This window comes from Neovison vison, chromosome 3, assembly GCF_020171115.1.
Source record: "Neovison vison isolate M4711 chromosome 3, ASM_NN_V1, whole genome shotgun sequence".
In the NCBI taxonomy this organism is placed as follows: Eukaryota; Metazoa; Chordata; class Mammalia; order Carnivora; family Mustelidae; genus Neogale; species Neogale vison.
Window position 1 is genome coordinate 77,869,853 of NC_058093.1, and position 16,938 is coordinate 77,886,790.

The 16,938-nt window shown below is 34.6% G+C and overlaps 1 protein-coding gene across 6 annotated transcripts in view; it reads right to left on the reverse strand.

Annotated features, from left to right (window-relative positions):
* PDE1A (phosphodiesterase 1A) overlaps positions 1-16,938 on the reverse strand; it is a 344,668-nt gene that overhangs the window by 94,620 nt on the left and 233,110 nt on the right. For all 6 annotated transcript variants that reach the window (XM_044242484.1, XM_044242487.1, XM_044242483.1 and 3 more), the window contains one exon: positions 3,049-3,162. In XM_044242484.1, the coding sequence (XP_044098419.1) occupies positions 3,049-3,162 (114 nt within the window). The remainder of the gene's footprint in view (positions 1-3,048; positions 3,163-16,938) is intronic.

A 16,938-nucleotide genomic window follows, 5' to 3' on the forward strand; every position in this document is an offset into this window, starting at 1 on the left:
GTCTCTCATGGTTCACCTCCCCTTCCAATTTACCCAAATTCCCTACTCCTCTCTAACGCCCCTTGTCCTCCATGCTATTTGTTATGCTCCACAAATAAGTGAAACCATTTGATAATTGACTCTCTCTGCTTGACTTATTTCACTCAGCATAATCTCTTCCAGTCCCGTCCATGTTGCTACAAAAGTTGGGTATTCATCCTTTCTGATGGAGGCATAATACTCCATAGTGTATATGGACCACATCTTCCTTATCCATTCATCCGTTGAAGGGCATCTTGGTTCTTTCCATAGTTTGGCGACTGTGGCCATTGCTGCTATAAACATTGGGGTACAGATGGCCCTTCTTTTCACGACATCTGTGTCTTTGGGGTAAATACCCAGGAGTGCACACACACACACACACACACACACTCCAGTTCTACCATGAAGCAGTTAAGCATTTTTTTCTTTCTGCAAAAAGCAATTTTCTAAAAAAGTAATTTTCAAATGAAAAGGAACTATACTTAGAAATGTAACATATGTGTAAATGAGTTAGAGATCATGGAGAACTAAGTTAACAAAATATCCATAGAATTGTAATTTTCTGGGAAACCTAATAAATATAGCATGTAATAATCTACCAACTGAAAGAAAGACAAGATATACTTAGGGGAACCAGATAGGTAGCATTATGCCATCATAGGATGAATAAGGTAAATCTCCAAATAATTCTTTAAGATAAAATTGCTTTCTTTTATAAATAAATACAAAAAATAAAATGTCAGGGACAGATTAAAGAAATATTGAACATATTACATTCACTCAATTTTGTAGACAATGAAGAGCATACAAAGAAATGAAGAAGCAAAGAAATTACAGGAACATCAGATTTTTTTCTATTTACACTTTGAGTCTCTGTTCGCTTAGAAGAATAATATACATTATATACCTTCAGTGAAAGTTAACCAGGAAAACGATTATGTATAAAGCTTATAATCTAAAAGGGTGGCTATGATTCCCCCTACCACTAATTTATGACTCTAAATCATGTTTTCACAGAAGAATTCTGTTCTGGGGACAAAAAAAAAAAAAATCACCTGTGCAACATAGCCTGCACCATGCTTTTTCCTGTTATTAGTGAAAATCCTCATGGTCTCCTATTAAAAAGGTCAGTACCTGATATAGGAAGATCTCCAAGGTTCCTTAGTAAAGGGAAAGAAAGCAACATGAAACACTATGTACATAGTGTGCCACCTTCCATAAAAAAGGAACAGAAAATTGTGAAATAAAATAATACACCATTGGAAATATACGTAAGAAATTTATGAGTAGATTTGGATGGGATAGGGTCGAGGCAAGACTTCCATGAGGTACCTTTTTACATTATCTTATTTTTTAAATCATGTGAATTTTTACCTGTGAAACAACAGTGTGGGGTGTGTGTGTTTGTGTGTGTGTGTGTGTGTGCTTAAGCCCAGGACACATGGATATGTAAGAACATCAATCTCATATCTGATTTAACAGTTCTATCCTCCACCAAGCCCAGGCCTGACTCATGCATGGATACTTGCAGAAATGAAGGGGCATGATGGATGTCCCTGTCCCATCATCTGTCCCACTCACTCTGTTCTTTCTTATTGTTCAGTGATGTGGTGGATATCACAGGAAATTATAGGAGTCAAAGGTTGTTACAAGATGGGTGTGCTTGTTGTCATGTATGGGACAGATGCCCAAATCCTGGTTATTTTTCTCTTCTGGGGAGCTTTTGTGTATCCTTCAGAGAACTTGCTACACCCTCTGGGGTGTTATATGTTCGCTGGTATTTGGGCTGCATCTTTATGATTTCTCCCTGGTTCATTCAACAATCACCTCATGTAGCCAGCCTCTTGTTCATCATCTGAAGTCAGTTTTCTTTCAATACTGGTCAATCCCTTCTAAAGACTTTACTCCACTTGCCTTATGACTTTGAAAAACTTAGTGCATTTTCTGTGCTAAACTCAGGAGGGACACGTCTCTTCCTCCACAGTGTCCCTTTTACTTGTGAATTCAAGGTAGTCTGAACCAGTCTGCCACCTTTATCTCTGTTGAGATGAGAATCAGGAACCAGTCTCAGTACCCTCCAAACTCGAAGAGATAGTGGTCAAATCTCTTACAAACTATCATATCATACTCCAGAGTCTTCTATCAGCATTAGGACCCTCAGGATGCCCTCTTAAGGTTCTGGGCTAAGCCTCCTCTTAGGGAAAAAAGGAAGAAAAAGAGCAGTTCTCTCTTAAGGCCAAAGTTTCTTAATCTCCATAGTAATGACACTTAGGAGTGGTAACTCCTTGTTGTGGGGGAATTTCCTGTGCATTGCAGGATTTGTAACAGCATCTCCAGCCTCTACCCATCACATAACAGTAACACACTCCCATTAACCAGACCAAAAATGTCTCCAAATATTGCCAAATGGCCCCTGGAAGGCAAATCACCTGGTCAAAGCCACAACACCAAGCTAAGAATGCTCTTCAAATAAATCCCCATTTCTTAATCTCCTTACCACTCTGCTAAGTATGAAGTTAAGTGATTAAGGTCTGAGCGATGACTGAATATGCTTTGGGGACTATCCCTTAGTAAACCCCCACACAGAGAATCTGATAGGTACATCTTATGAGAATGTGTGGACATGTGGCACCCATTTTCTCAGCAGGAACTCTGGAATCTTGAGATAATCGGAAAATCCTTATATTGGTGACAATCGAAATAAAATACCTATGTCTCTGAGTTTATAAATCTTCGCCTAAAGGCAATGAGGGTGGGGAAGAGGACTCTTCAGTTTGTTCATTTTGTGACTTAATTGTTTGACTCTTTTTTTATATTCACTATTTGGATTAAAATGTGTATTTTTAAAGAATGGATCATAGTCCAGTTAAATAGCTACATGAAGAAAAACCTTTTAAATTTTAATAAGATTTTAATTTCAGTTTCATGACTAAGATATGCTAAATTCATGTTTGAGATAAATGAAGACCAGGGGGAAAAAGGGAAGAGAGGCAAAGAAGATAGAAGGGAAGACAGGCTAAAACATACCTTGTTTCATCAATGTAAACGGCTTCCAACACAGATGCTGCATATTCAATATTCTTCTTTAAGTCTACGACGTTAACATCACCTTTTTCCAGCTGCTTGACTAAGCATCTTAGTCTGTTTCATAAAAGTAACCAAGAAAGAGAAATAAGAGATTTATTATAATTATGTGGAAAATAGTCCAGTATTAAATACACAAATCAAGTTAAACTAGTAATGTATCTTTCTAGACCATCAAATAGAAATATTTTCAGGAATTTTTTTGATATAATTAAGTTCAGTTTTTGTCACTTAAACAACTCTTGAAAATTATATTCACCTCCCAGTAATATTAGGGTGGTAGACTATTATTTTAGATACCATATTTCAAGGACAGTCTTTCTGGAAATTCAAAACAACAGAAATATTTCCATAAAAGTATATTCCAGGGGCGCCTGGGTGGCTCAGTCATGATCAGCTGGATCAGCTTAGGTCATGATCCCAGCATCCTGAGATGGAGCCCCACATCCAGATCTCTGCTCAGCAGGGAGCCTGCTTCCCTTCCTCTCTCTCTGCCTGCCTCTCTGCCTATCTGTGATCTGTCTGTCAAATAAATACATCTTTAAAAAATATATATATACATATATATGTATATATACATATATATGTATATGTATATTCCTAACACTAGAATTTATTCTATGCCTGTTCTCCTTCTTCAAATTTGGTACTAAAAATTATTCAAAGGGTACTATTTATATCACTACAGTAGCATTATTCACTGTATATAGCAATCAAAACAAAAAGAAAGCCAAAATATCTGAAAAAACACAATTATGATGAGAAAAATATATGTATGTATGCTTAGTGTTTTTACTGAAAGGATTTTTCACCTGAGGCAAATCTATACAATATGTTCTCTTGTTTTTGCATATACAATGTGTCCCAACTTCTTGAGGAATTTTAAAGCATAAGGATCAATGAAGCCATGTCTGGATTCCTGACTCATAGAAACTGTGAGATAATTAATGTTATTGTTTGAAGACATTAAATTTGAGGATTAATTTTTTATGTAGTAATAGATAGCTCATGTAGTGGTATAATATGAAAATGAATACTTCTACAAGTTCCTAACATTTTCAGAAACTTTTGTGCATTAATTATAAACCAAGTGTTTCTGAAGATATTATACTATACTAGTATACTATACTAGTATTATACTATACTAGGGAAAAAGGAAAACATATTCTTTACTCTCTTTACTGTTTCTTTACAGTAAATTCTTTACTGTTTGTATAGATAAACAATGTGAGGGCAACTTATCCATTTTCCTAAGTCAGCAGATGGAATTTAATTCCATTCCTGAGTAAAGGTATTTTAGAGAGAATGGAGTACATCTACTTTCAGGCACCATTTTAGAGATAGTGTAGCAGATTTTCTGAAAATTTATTTTGGATGATTTGTAATACCAAGGCTAAGGGTATAAAGATAAGTTAAAAATTTCAGCAAGAGTTTTGAGAAGTACTTTATTTCTCCATGGGAAAAAAACCATAACCTAGACTAAAACTTCTTATTCAGGAATCTACAAACAATTATTTTTTGTGCCATACATTTTTGTATGATAAAATATTAACAGATAATAACCTTGCAAAATAAAATCTATGTGTTAATAAAAAAAGTCTTATTCACACAATCAGCAAAATAAAACAAAACAAAGATAACTAAAACAGGTTACTGAGATAGGAACAACTAATCCTGTCTAAATAGGATGATAATGGAGTAACACATAGAGTGTTCTGAGATTTTTGTAATGCTTATGACCCAAACACATTATATTTAGTGAAACTGCCTTTTGTGTGTCAGAACAAAAGAGTCACAGCTCTGCAGTGACTTAAACATATACCATTCATGTATCCTTCTTGTGAAAATTACTTGGTACAATGTGGTTGTATTTGGTGGTCATATGATGTACTTTTAAAAGCACTAAATACTTCAGATGATTGGCTTCTCTTCTTTGGAATAAATAAAATCTTTTTATTTGAGTTAACAATTTCCTCCACTAAAAAACCTACATTTTTCAGAAATCCAGACATGGCTTCGTTGATCCTTATGCTCTTTTGAATCTAGGTAGAGTCATTCAACTGCTTTCTGGCCAAGGAGAGTGATAGGAGGTTGCTGAATAAGACTTTCAGAACAATGATTTTGAAGAGGGTAACTCAGCTAGAAGGGATTCTCTCTTATCCTTGTTAGTTCCTTGCTGCCCAAATGTAGTGGAATCGTCCAGCAGCCTTTTAAGATCCTGAGTCATCCTGGCAATAGGAAGTTAACCGTTAAGAATGGCAGAGAAGGAAGATGCCAGTGGCCTGAGTCACATACTGTGAATCTACCCAAATGAAGTCACCCACCTCTGAAGTTATTTCATATGAGAAAACAAAAAAAAATGTTGTATTTAAGCTACTATTCTTTTGAGACTTTTATGTCAGTCCTAACTGACAAGTAAAATAGGAAATGACTCAAAATAAAGAACTCAAGAATGGCAAAATCATCATAGAAAATGAATAGAGGATGTCCCTGAGAATCTAACCACAGGTGCACTTCCTAAATGATGGGGTATCATCCCATCAGCAGATCAGATCTGATGAAATCTGTGACAAGGAACATGCTGTTTCAAAGAGACATCTTTATGTGGTTTAAAAACAATAAAGGTTATGAACTTTTATATTGTACTAGGGGTCTAAGCCTATAATCTGGCACAAGAAATTGCTCTGAAAAAATACTCCAAAAAGGTTTTACCACCTCATCAGAAAATCGAGTTAGATAAGGTTATAACTACAAAATCATAACCACCCCTATGTCCTATATACACACAAACACACTCCAAAACTCACTATGCCAACCCAAAAAGACTGGAAGGAAATATAGATTTGGGGGTTACTAGGACTTCTTTCTCTTTTATCTCCTTTGCCTATATGCACCAAATTTCCTCTAGCAAGTACAAAATTCTATTTACAGAAAAGGAAAACTGTTGTATTGTAAAGAGATTATTTATAATTGGAAGAGCAGGTTAATGGGATAATTTATATCATCATGATTCCAATTGTGAACTTGCTTTTGTAGTCAATTTATGCATACAATAATCCCCAACAATCTTATTTAGACTATGATTTCACTCCATTTATAGATAATACAAGGTCAATTATCTTTCTGAATCATTTTCAAATGATTATAATTTCTAAATTAGTGGGTTCTAAAGTATTAAGGCTTTACTTTATGTATGTATACAAATTTTTAATTTTTGAAAAAAGATAATTATATTTATCTAATTCCTAAGCCATCCTATGGGCTAATTCTCAGAACTAAAAAAGAAATCACAGTCATTTGCATAAAAAACAGGTTCTCCTAATCTAGTAAAACATCTTTTTAATAATTATTTATCTATTTATTTATTTATTTATTTTAAGGAGGGGAGGGACGGGGAAGAAGGAGAGAATTTTTTTTTTTAAATTTTGTCTTTAATCTTTAGTATAAATGAATTTAACACTAGCTTGAGATACATTATAAAGCTTGAGGTAGTCGTCAGAGCCACAAATTTCTAAAATCAATGGGAGGAAACCAAGAATAATGATCTTGGTCCCAGATCAGCTAAAAAAATACTGTATTACAGAATCATTCACAATAGGCAGAGAAGAAAGGACACAATTAAGATCTATGAAATTCTGAATAATGGGAATGCGGTGAAATAATTCATCTGATGTTGATTGAATAGCTTCAGAAGACCACAAAGTTATCTGCATATTCCCCTTTAATCTCTGAACAAAAATTATTTGCCATACATTCTTTTTTTTTCTTTCTTTTCAGTGTAACCGTATGCATTGGTTTTGCACCACACCAGTGCTCCATGCAATACGTGCTCTCCTTAATACCCACCACCTGGCTCCCCCAACCTCCCACCCCCTGCCCCTTCAAAACCCTCAGGTTGTTTTTCAGAGTCCACAGTCTCTCATGGTTCACCAGAAGGAGAGAATCTTAAGCAGGTTCCATGCACAGCATGGAGACTGATGTGGAGATCAGTCTCATGACATGAGATCATGACCTGAACTGAAATCAAGAGTTGGTCACTCAACTGACTCAACGACTAAGGCGCCTTGTGATATGGCTTCTTTCATCAGAGTAGGGAAGCATAGTGAAAAACAGTGTTCTTAATGCAAGGTCTAGGTATGTTCTTCTTGTCTCTGAAACTTAGGTTAAGTAGATGTGTTAGATGTTCTAATCTGTACAGGTTCCACAGATTGCTGGGTTGGAGAGTCCACTGAATACTCTGCTGGGTAGCAGAACAATTTAATAGCTGTTGTACCAAACAACATAGACCACCTATTTATAAGCAGATGATAGTGCCAAAAAAGTCTTAAAAATCCAAGTCAGTTAAATAAATATTTAGCATTTATTACTATATATGGGTCTGTGAGAGATATATATAGATGGATATATACTTATACATATGAATACATGTAAGAATATATGTGAATGCAATATGTAAGGATACACACACATATAATGCATGGGCACCTGTGTGTACACCACAGTACCTATCTTCAAGGTATTTGCAATCTCTGGGGATGGCCTGACATATAAACATAATATGGTCAAATGTTGAAATGCATAAATTCCTCATTACTTTTTTCACACAACCCTAATTTCCAAGAAAACTCATTTAGTCATTGTTCCTCAAACTTCTCTCATCATCCTAGGTTGAAATTCTTATCTCTTACTGAAATATCTATCTTCATATACCATCTTTAACTGTCTGAATCATGTTTAGTAACTAGGCATATCTGGGCTGCTGCCTATATCATGAGCTCTTTGAAGATTACCATCCCTTGTGTTCTCTCCCAACTTAGAAAAAAAACCATACTAAATTTACTCCTCACTAACAAAATTGAAATTTCTCTGGCTTCCTTATAATTTCAATTTGGGGTACATGATGTTTTCCTAATCAGTTTTTTATCCAATCAAAAAATTATGAGGTAAGCAAAGAAGCAAGAAAATTGATCCATAATAAGAACAAAAATCATCCAGCCAAACTTGACCCAAATACAGCAAAGATGATAGAAAGCAAGGTTGTTAAAAGTTATTATTAAAACACAATAATATATATAACATTATGCCAATAAATTCAACAACTCATAGAATGAGCAATTTCCTTAAAAGACAAAAGCTACCCAATCTCAGAAAGAAATGGGTAAACTAAATTTGAAGTTAAAAATGTTAAAATAAAGAAAGCTTCAGGCCCAGATGACTTCATTGGTGAATCATGTCAAAAGTTTAAGAAACTAATAACATATTCTTTGCAAACATTTCCAGAAAAATCCTATATCCTAATCCTAATCCTATGTCATTCTGAGAGGTCAAAATTACTCAAACCAGATGAAAACAGAAGAAGAAGAAGGACGAAGAGGAGGAGGAAGAGAAGCAACATATCAATAAATATGCCTCGTGAACTTAAATGTAAATAATCCTGATTATTTGAGGATTTGATTTCAGGAAATCAAACCCACCAATATATAAAAGAATAGTATATCATATAAAAAATTTACCCCAGGAATGCAAGGTTGTAATAAAATTGAAAAGTTAATCAATATAACATTATATTAAGATACTAAATAAGAAAAGCCATAAGATCATCTCACTAAATACTCAAAAAGCATTTAACAAAATCCAACATCAATTGCTCATGAAACTCTTAGCATATTAGAAGCAGAGAGGAGCTTCCTCACTTGATGATGGTTATAAATAAATCTACAGTTAATGTGATCAGTAAAGTTAAATAACAATGCGTTCCTCCAAACATCAGAAATAAGGAAGGGTCCTCTCTTACCCCAGCTATTCATCACTGTACTGGATCTTACAGCCAATGCAATAAGGCAAGAATAAAAGGCATCCAAATTGGAAAAGAAGCAATGAAACCATCTTTGTTCAGAGGCAACATGATTCTCTAAGTAGAAAATCTGATAGAATATATCAAAAAGCTACTAAAAGTAATAATCGATTTTAAAGAGTTTGCAATACAGACAAACAGATAAGGAAAAGTCAATATCCTTTCTATATGATAGTAATGGACAATTTGAAATTAAAAATGACAAGCAGTATCATTTAAAATTATACCCAAAAGACATACGTCTAACAAAATAATATGGAAACCCTATACACGAAAACTACAGAACATTGCTGAAAGGAATCAAAGTAGACCTATATAAAGGAGATGTACTGTGTTCATGGATTGAAAGACTCAATATTGTTAACACATAATTTCCCCCAGGCTTTTGTTATTGTTGCATATATTGACATGCTGATTCAAAACAAATATAACAAAAAGAACAAGTTGGAGACTTACACTATTTCAATACTTGTAAGACTTTAAGATTACTCTATTTTTTAAATTTAATTTATTTATTTGAGAGACAGCACACAAGCAAGGGGGAGAGGCAGAGAGAGAGGGAGAAGTAGACTCCCCACTGAGCAGGGATATTGACAAGGGACCCAAGATCCCAGGATCTCAAGATTATGACCTGAGCTGAAGGCAGATGCTTAACTGACTGAGTCACCCAGGTGCTCCTTCAAGACTTATTTTAGAGCTACAAGACAGCATAGTATTGGCACAAAAACAAACATATAGACCAGTGGAACACAGTAGAGAGCCCAGCTATAGACCTGCAACTCTATGGTCAAATAATCTTTCACAAAGCAGGAAAAAATGTACAGTGGAAAAAAGTCTCTTCAATAAATGGTGCTGGGAAAATTGGACAGCTATTTAGAAGAATGAAACTCTACCATTCTCTTACACCATACACAAAGATAAAGTCAAAATGGATAAAAGACCTCAATGTGAGGCAGGAGTCTGTCAAAATCCTAGAGGAGAACATAGGCAGTAACCTCTTCAACATCGGACACTGCAACTTTTTTCAAGACATGTCTCCAAAGGCAAAGGAAACAAAAGTGAAAATGAACTTTTGGGACTTCATCAAGATCAAAAGCTTCTGCACAGCAAAGGAAACAGTCAAAAAAACAAAAAGGCAACCCACAAAATGGGAGAAGATATTCACAAATGACACTAGAGACAAAGGGCTGATATCCAAGATCTATAAAGAACTACTCAAACTCGACACACAAAAAACAGATAATCACATCAAAAAATGGGCAGAAGACATGAATGGACACTTCTCCAATGAAGACATACAAATGGCTATCAGACACATGAAAAAATGTTCATCATCATTAGCCATCATGGAGATTCAAATCAAAACCACATTGGGATACCACCTTACATGAGTTAGAGTGGCCAAAATCAACAAGACAGTAAATAACTGTTGGTGGGCATGCAAGTTGGTGCAAGCCACTTTGGAAAACAGTGTGGAGATTCCTTAAGAAATTGAAAGTAGAGCTTCCCTATGACCCTGCAATTGCACTACTGGGTATTTACCCCACAGATACAGATGTACTGAAAAGAAGAGCCATCTGTACCCTAATGTTCATAGCAGCAATGGCCAAACTGTGGAAAGAGCCAAGATGCCCTTCAACAGATGAATGGATAAAGAAGATATGGACCAAAAAAAAAAAAAAAAGATATGGTCCATATATACAATGGAATATTATGCCTTCATCAGAAAGGATGAATACCCAACTTTTGTATCAACATGGACGGGCCTGGAAGAGATTATGCTGAGTGAAATAAGTCAAAGCAGAGAGTCAATTATCATATGGTTTCACTTACTTGTGCAGCATATGGAATAACACAGAGGACATTGGGAGGTGGAGAGGAGAAGTAAGCGGGGGGAAATCAGAGGGGAGACAAACCATGAGAGACTGTGGACTCTGAGAAACAAACTGAAGGTTTTGGAGGGGAAAAGGGTGGGGTTGGGTGAGCCTGGTGGTGGGTATTAAGGAGGGCACATATTGCATGGAGCACTGGGTGTGGTGCATAAAAAATGAATCTTGGAACAATGAAAAAAAATTAAATTAAAAGAAAAAAAGCTACAGTAATAGTATGGTAAAAATAACATAATATGGTACATTACTAGCAGCAGTGTAGGTTGATAGATCAATGGAACAGAATATAGTCTAGAAAGATATCTATCAATATATAGAATAGATTTTGGAAAATGGTGTAAAAATAATTTAGTGGAAAAAGGATAGCCTTCACAATAAATGGTGCTGGATAAATAGAAATATCTATGTGTGAAAGGAACTTTGATCCATACATGTATCGCAGATCTAAATGTATTACCTAGAACTATAAACCTAGAAGAAAACATAGGAAAAATTTTGTCATCTTGACTCAGCCAAAGATGTCTTATATACAGCACTTAAAGCACTACCTATGAAAAAATAATGTTGAACTTCATCAATATTAAGAGCTTCTGTTCTTCAGAGACATTTCAAAGAATGAAAAGAAAAGCCATAGACTGGAAGAAAATATTTGCAAATCATATATTTTTTTTTAAGATTTTATTTATTTATTTGAGAGAGAGCACACAAGAACACAAGCAGGGGGAGCAGCAGAAGGAAAAGGAGAGGAAGTTTCCCCACCGAGCAAGGAGCCTGATGTGGGACTCGATCCCAGGATTCCAGGATCACGACCTGAGCCAAAGGCAGACGCTCAACCGACTGAGCCACACAGGTGCCCCTGCAAATCATATATCTGATAAAAGATTCCTATCCAAAACATAAAGATATTGCAAAACCCAATCATAACAAGACAAGCAACCTAATACAAAATTTTCAAATGATTTGAACATACTTTTCACTAAAAAAGATATATTCACAACAAATAATTTGAGCATCTTTGAGAAGAGGCTCAAAATTACTAATCATTAGAAAAAAATCAAATTAAAACAATAATAATGAGATGCAACCAACCACCTATTAGAATAGTCAAAAATAAAGTAACTGGTCATATGAAATATTGGCAAAGATGTTCAGCAACTAAAATTACCATATCCTATTGTTGGGAATGTAAATAGGTACAATCATTTTGAAAACAGTTTCTTAAAAAGTTAAACATGCATGTACCATATGAATCAGCCATTCTATTCTTCGGTGAAGAGAAAAAGAAATATATGTCCTTTCAAAGACTTGTACACAAATGTTCAAAGAAGCTTTATTTGTAATAGCCCCAAACTGGAAACAATCCAAATATTCATCAAGAGTAAAAAGACAAACTAAGACATATCCAACCAAAGAAGTTCTATGCAGCAAAAAAAGAATGAACTACTGACATGAGTAAATGCCAAATAATTATGCTGAGTGAAATAAGATATGTGCATACTGCGTGATTCCATTTATACAAAATTGTAGAAAATGTGAAGGATTCTTATAGTGACAGGAAGCAGATCAGTGGTTGCCTGGGAATGGAGGAGGTGGGGATTGGGAAGGAAAGGGAAGAAAGTATTACAAAGGAGCTCAAGGAAGCTTTTGAAACTAAGAGAAATGTTAATATTCTTAATTGTGGTCATGATTTCATAAGTTTCATACACTATTTCATCAGTGTTTGCATAAGTCAATTTTTACCAATATAACTTAAAAATAAAATATGTAATCAGTAATTTGAGATAGAAAAAGGGCATATACAAAATAGATGCTTCTTGCATATCTTCATTTTTCATCAATTTAATTAAAAACTAAAATTCTAACTTACACATTGGAGACATGAAAAAAATATGAACCAGCATTACACTCCTAATCTTCTCCCAATGGGAATGACACCAGTCTTTGATAATTTTTGAGACTTTTAATATCAGGTTGAATATTATGAACAGATTATGATCTTAGCTTTTTGGAGGGACTTCCTTACCTTTGAATGATCAGAATACTTAAAGGAAGACAGAAATGAAAATAGAAACACTATTTTTGAAAATTACTGACTGGCTCTGTGATTCAATAAATAGTTACAGACTAGAAACAATTTCTATCTTTAAACAACGAATACTTAGCTGTTGAAATGATTGAATAATTTTTTTATTCAAATATAGAACTGCAACTTTTGAAATGAAAAAATATTCAGCATAAACTGGTGTCATTTTCTTAATCAAGTACTTCAAATACTGTTAAGTTACTGCTACATGACCCCATCTTGCAGAGGGACCACCTGCATAACTAAGATATTGAAAAATCTTCTCTATATATGCAAGTTGTTATTAATTCGAGGATATAAATTATCCAGGACATCCTTAATTCTATAGAGCCTGCTTAATAAATAAATTAATAAATCCAATTTAAAAGAGAATTGATAATTGTTAAATCCCTACTAACATCCCCATTGGTGACCTTATTGAAATACAAAAGTGAGAAAGATGTAGTTCTAGTAACACCATACTGAGAAGCATAAAAGATAAAGTACAAGAATATCTATAGCAGGTATTAACATTAACACTAAAAGATGGCCTTACACAGGAGTGCAACAAAACCCCACAAATATGGACTGTCAACAAAGAAGCTACTATGTAGTTTTCAGTAAGTTCTGTTGCCTCTGATTCGATAGTAAGAAGCCATTAAATTTTGAAATTCTCTTATCTACTCTGCAGCTAAGTGCTTAGGAAACTAAATCCTAACCTCAGTCTAAGAAGCAAGGCATACAGATTTAAAGTATTTTTAAGACCTTTTTCTTTCACTTATGTAAATACTATAATTGTAAATCTCCTGTTACCTTTATTTTATGAGATAAATGACTCCTAAAACAATTGGTATCATTAAAAACAATGGGAACAATTGTATGACAAATATTATTAACCCCTAAGATAAGTTTACATTCTACATTTAAAGGAACAAAATATCCAAATGAGGTGGCGAGTATATGAAGGACAAGTATTCTTTTTTGGAAAAGTATTTTTTTTAAGTACAAAGGAATATATAATTATTCTCTCTCGTCTCCCAAAATCACAATTTAGGTAAACTGCTTATCACTTTACTTTAAGTAAAATTTTTTTTAAAGATTTTATTCATTTCTTTGAGACAAAGAGAGAGCATGAGCAGGGGGAGGAGCAGAAACACAGAGAGAAACAGACTCCCTGCTCAGCAGGTAGCCTAACATGGGGCTCAATCCCAGAACCCTGAGATCACAATCAAGCCAAAGTCAGATGCTCAACCAACCGAGCCACCCAGGTGCCCCTCACATAAACTTTTTATTATAGAAATGGGCATGCATAATTCCCAGCATATAGAAGAATTCCTTCTAAGTACAGAGATAAAAACACCCAAATAGTTCGAAATGCTTTCAAGATCATTTTCCTATTTGTAGGCAAAAGAACAGTAAGATCATGTTGACTCTACAGAGGGAACCAATCGTTTGTGCCTAGATACTTTACTTCTCTGGAATACTATGAACTGTGTAGATTTTCCAGGATTTTCTTTAAAGGTTATATATTTAAGTAAATATATATATATTACACACACACACACATATATGTATTTATATTTATTTATATTTATTATTTATTTATATTGTATTTATATTTATTTGTATATATATATATAAATACAAATAAATTTAAACACACATTCAAGTCTATAAATATATCACAGATTTAAATATATATATAGGTGTTGATAAAAACATAAATATGATCTCTCTCTCTCTCTATATATATATATATTTATATACACACACACACACAAGCACACACACATATATATACATTTTGGAAACATTTCATAGCTTGCTCACCCTTCAGTGACGTTAAGCAGGTGACAAGCACTACCTATGCACAGAGAGATTTTAATCACTTTTCAGAGCCACACTCTTAATATTAATGGCCTGTCAACAGTGAGCAAGCATAGAGGGGAAAACCTCCAATACGAAAGACATAGAAAAATATAAATAAAATTTTAAAAAACTTGGGGAAAACAGAAACAATACAAAGACCAAAGAAAAACTTTTAAAAAATGAGAAAATAAGATATTCCTTTGGGCAAAATAAGAGATTCATCCAGGAAACAAGAATATAATGCTACTTTTTAAAATGGAAAAAATGGTATGGAAGAAACTCTTAGAAGTAAATCCTAAAGATTTACATAAAAATGTCTAAAAAGGAGTAGAGAACGAAGTCTAATATCCTACAGAGGACAAAAAGACAGCAAGAGGTTATCTTATCTTACAAAGTTAAGAAAATTAGAGGGCCCGTTCAGGAGATCTAATATCCAGTGTACTAACTTTCTGGACATCAGGGTTAGAGGAAATGATCAAAGAAAAAGTCAATTACCCAGAACTAAGATTCTCCATTTTGAAAGGGCCCACCAGGGCCAGTTTTGTGGGCATGTGACCAGGTAGTCATATAGGACCTTGTGCTTAGAAGCACTCATTGTATAGTGCGCTGCTGTCACTACCCTGAAATTCTTAATAATTTTTTAACAAGCCCCACAACTTCATTTTGCACCAGGTCCTGTATGTTATGTAGCTGGTATGACGTCAACCTAGAATTCTATATGCAACCAAACTTTCAAATTTGAAGAAAGAGGATGTGAGGGCGATCTGGCTGCGACATCTGTCACCCCATTGATCGCCAGGGTTGATTCAGCTGATCTGGCTGGCTAAGCGGGTGTCCCCTTCCTCCCTCACCGCTCCATGTGTGTCCCTCCCGAAGCTGCGTGCTGGGTTGAAGAGGATGACCTCCCCCGTAGAGGAGAGGACCGTTCTTCGGTCAAGGTAGCTGCGCTCCCCTGCTTGAACCTCCAAACAAGCTCTCAAATTTGAAGAAAGAATAAAGGCTTTTTCAGATATTCATTGACTCCCAGAAGAATTTGACTTTCCATGCACTCTCTCTCTTTCAGGAAGCCACTGAGATGCATTTGACCAAAACAAGGACATAACATGAGTCTAGTGCAGATAGGTGAAGAAGGGAAGTCTCTGAATAAGGGATATGTGACCATCCTAAAAATTAACTAGTCTAGATGAAGTAGGAGTGCAGAGGAAAAGAAGTCTCTAGGGGAAGCAATGGAACTGACAAACAATACAACCGACAGGGTATTTGGAAGTTTGTTTTGACAGATCAGTTGAGCATTCATAAAATTATAAAATATATATGAAAAATACAATAATCATGAAATGAAGGAGAAAGAAGAAAGTTATATGAGATAGGAAAGACATTTGATTGACATTTTGATTGGCAAATGAATAATATTTAGAAATCACACTGCTTACAAACACAAGTGACTTAAAAACGAAATAAGGTACAATATGACTCTTGAAAAGATGAGAGTAAAGAAGTTGGCTAAATGAATGTATGAGACCTATTTCCTCTGTTATTAACATGGCTATCCATTGATAAATCTGAAGTTGATATGACTTGGAAATATGCTGAAGTAGGAAGAAATAAAAAGAGCTAAACTACTGAAATTTTTACTTCTGGAAAATTCGCTGCTGATTTTGACAATAATAAAAATAATTTTAGTGACATAATCCCCTATTAAAGTAGAATATTCAATATCCTGCCAACAACACAAGTGACTTAACCTAAGTCAGGCCCTTTACTTTGTAGTTTTGGAATCACTGACCATGAAAAATTTAAATGACTGAAAAATAACAAGATGTCAAAATTCATCTTGAATTAAAAACAAAGAAAGACTGAAAGGGTACAAAGTATCCCAAACATGAGCTGATGGTTAATGATGAATTCTAGTTGTTCTAGGCTTTAAGACACATAGTGAAGCCAAGGGGAGACAGAATTACGCATGATGAATATACACCCATTCATCACATGTTCCATGCTCATGAATTAAACTAACAGAAAAAAGGCACAATGTTTTAGATGTGAGATAGACACCCAAAGGGAAATATACATATACTATGTGAAAAAGAGATGGAGAGCTATGAGGAAATAGCATAAAGATTGAGAGCAGTTTGAACTATGATGGATGAATTTATTAC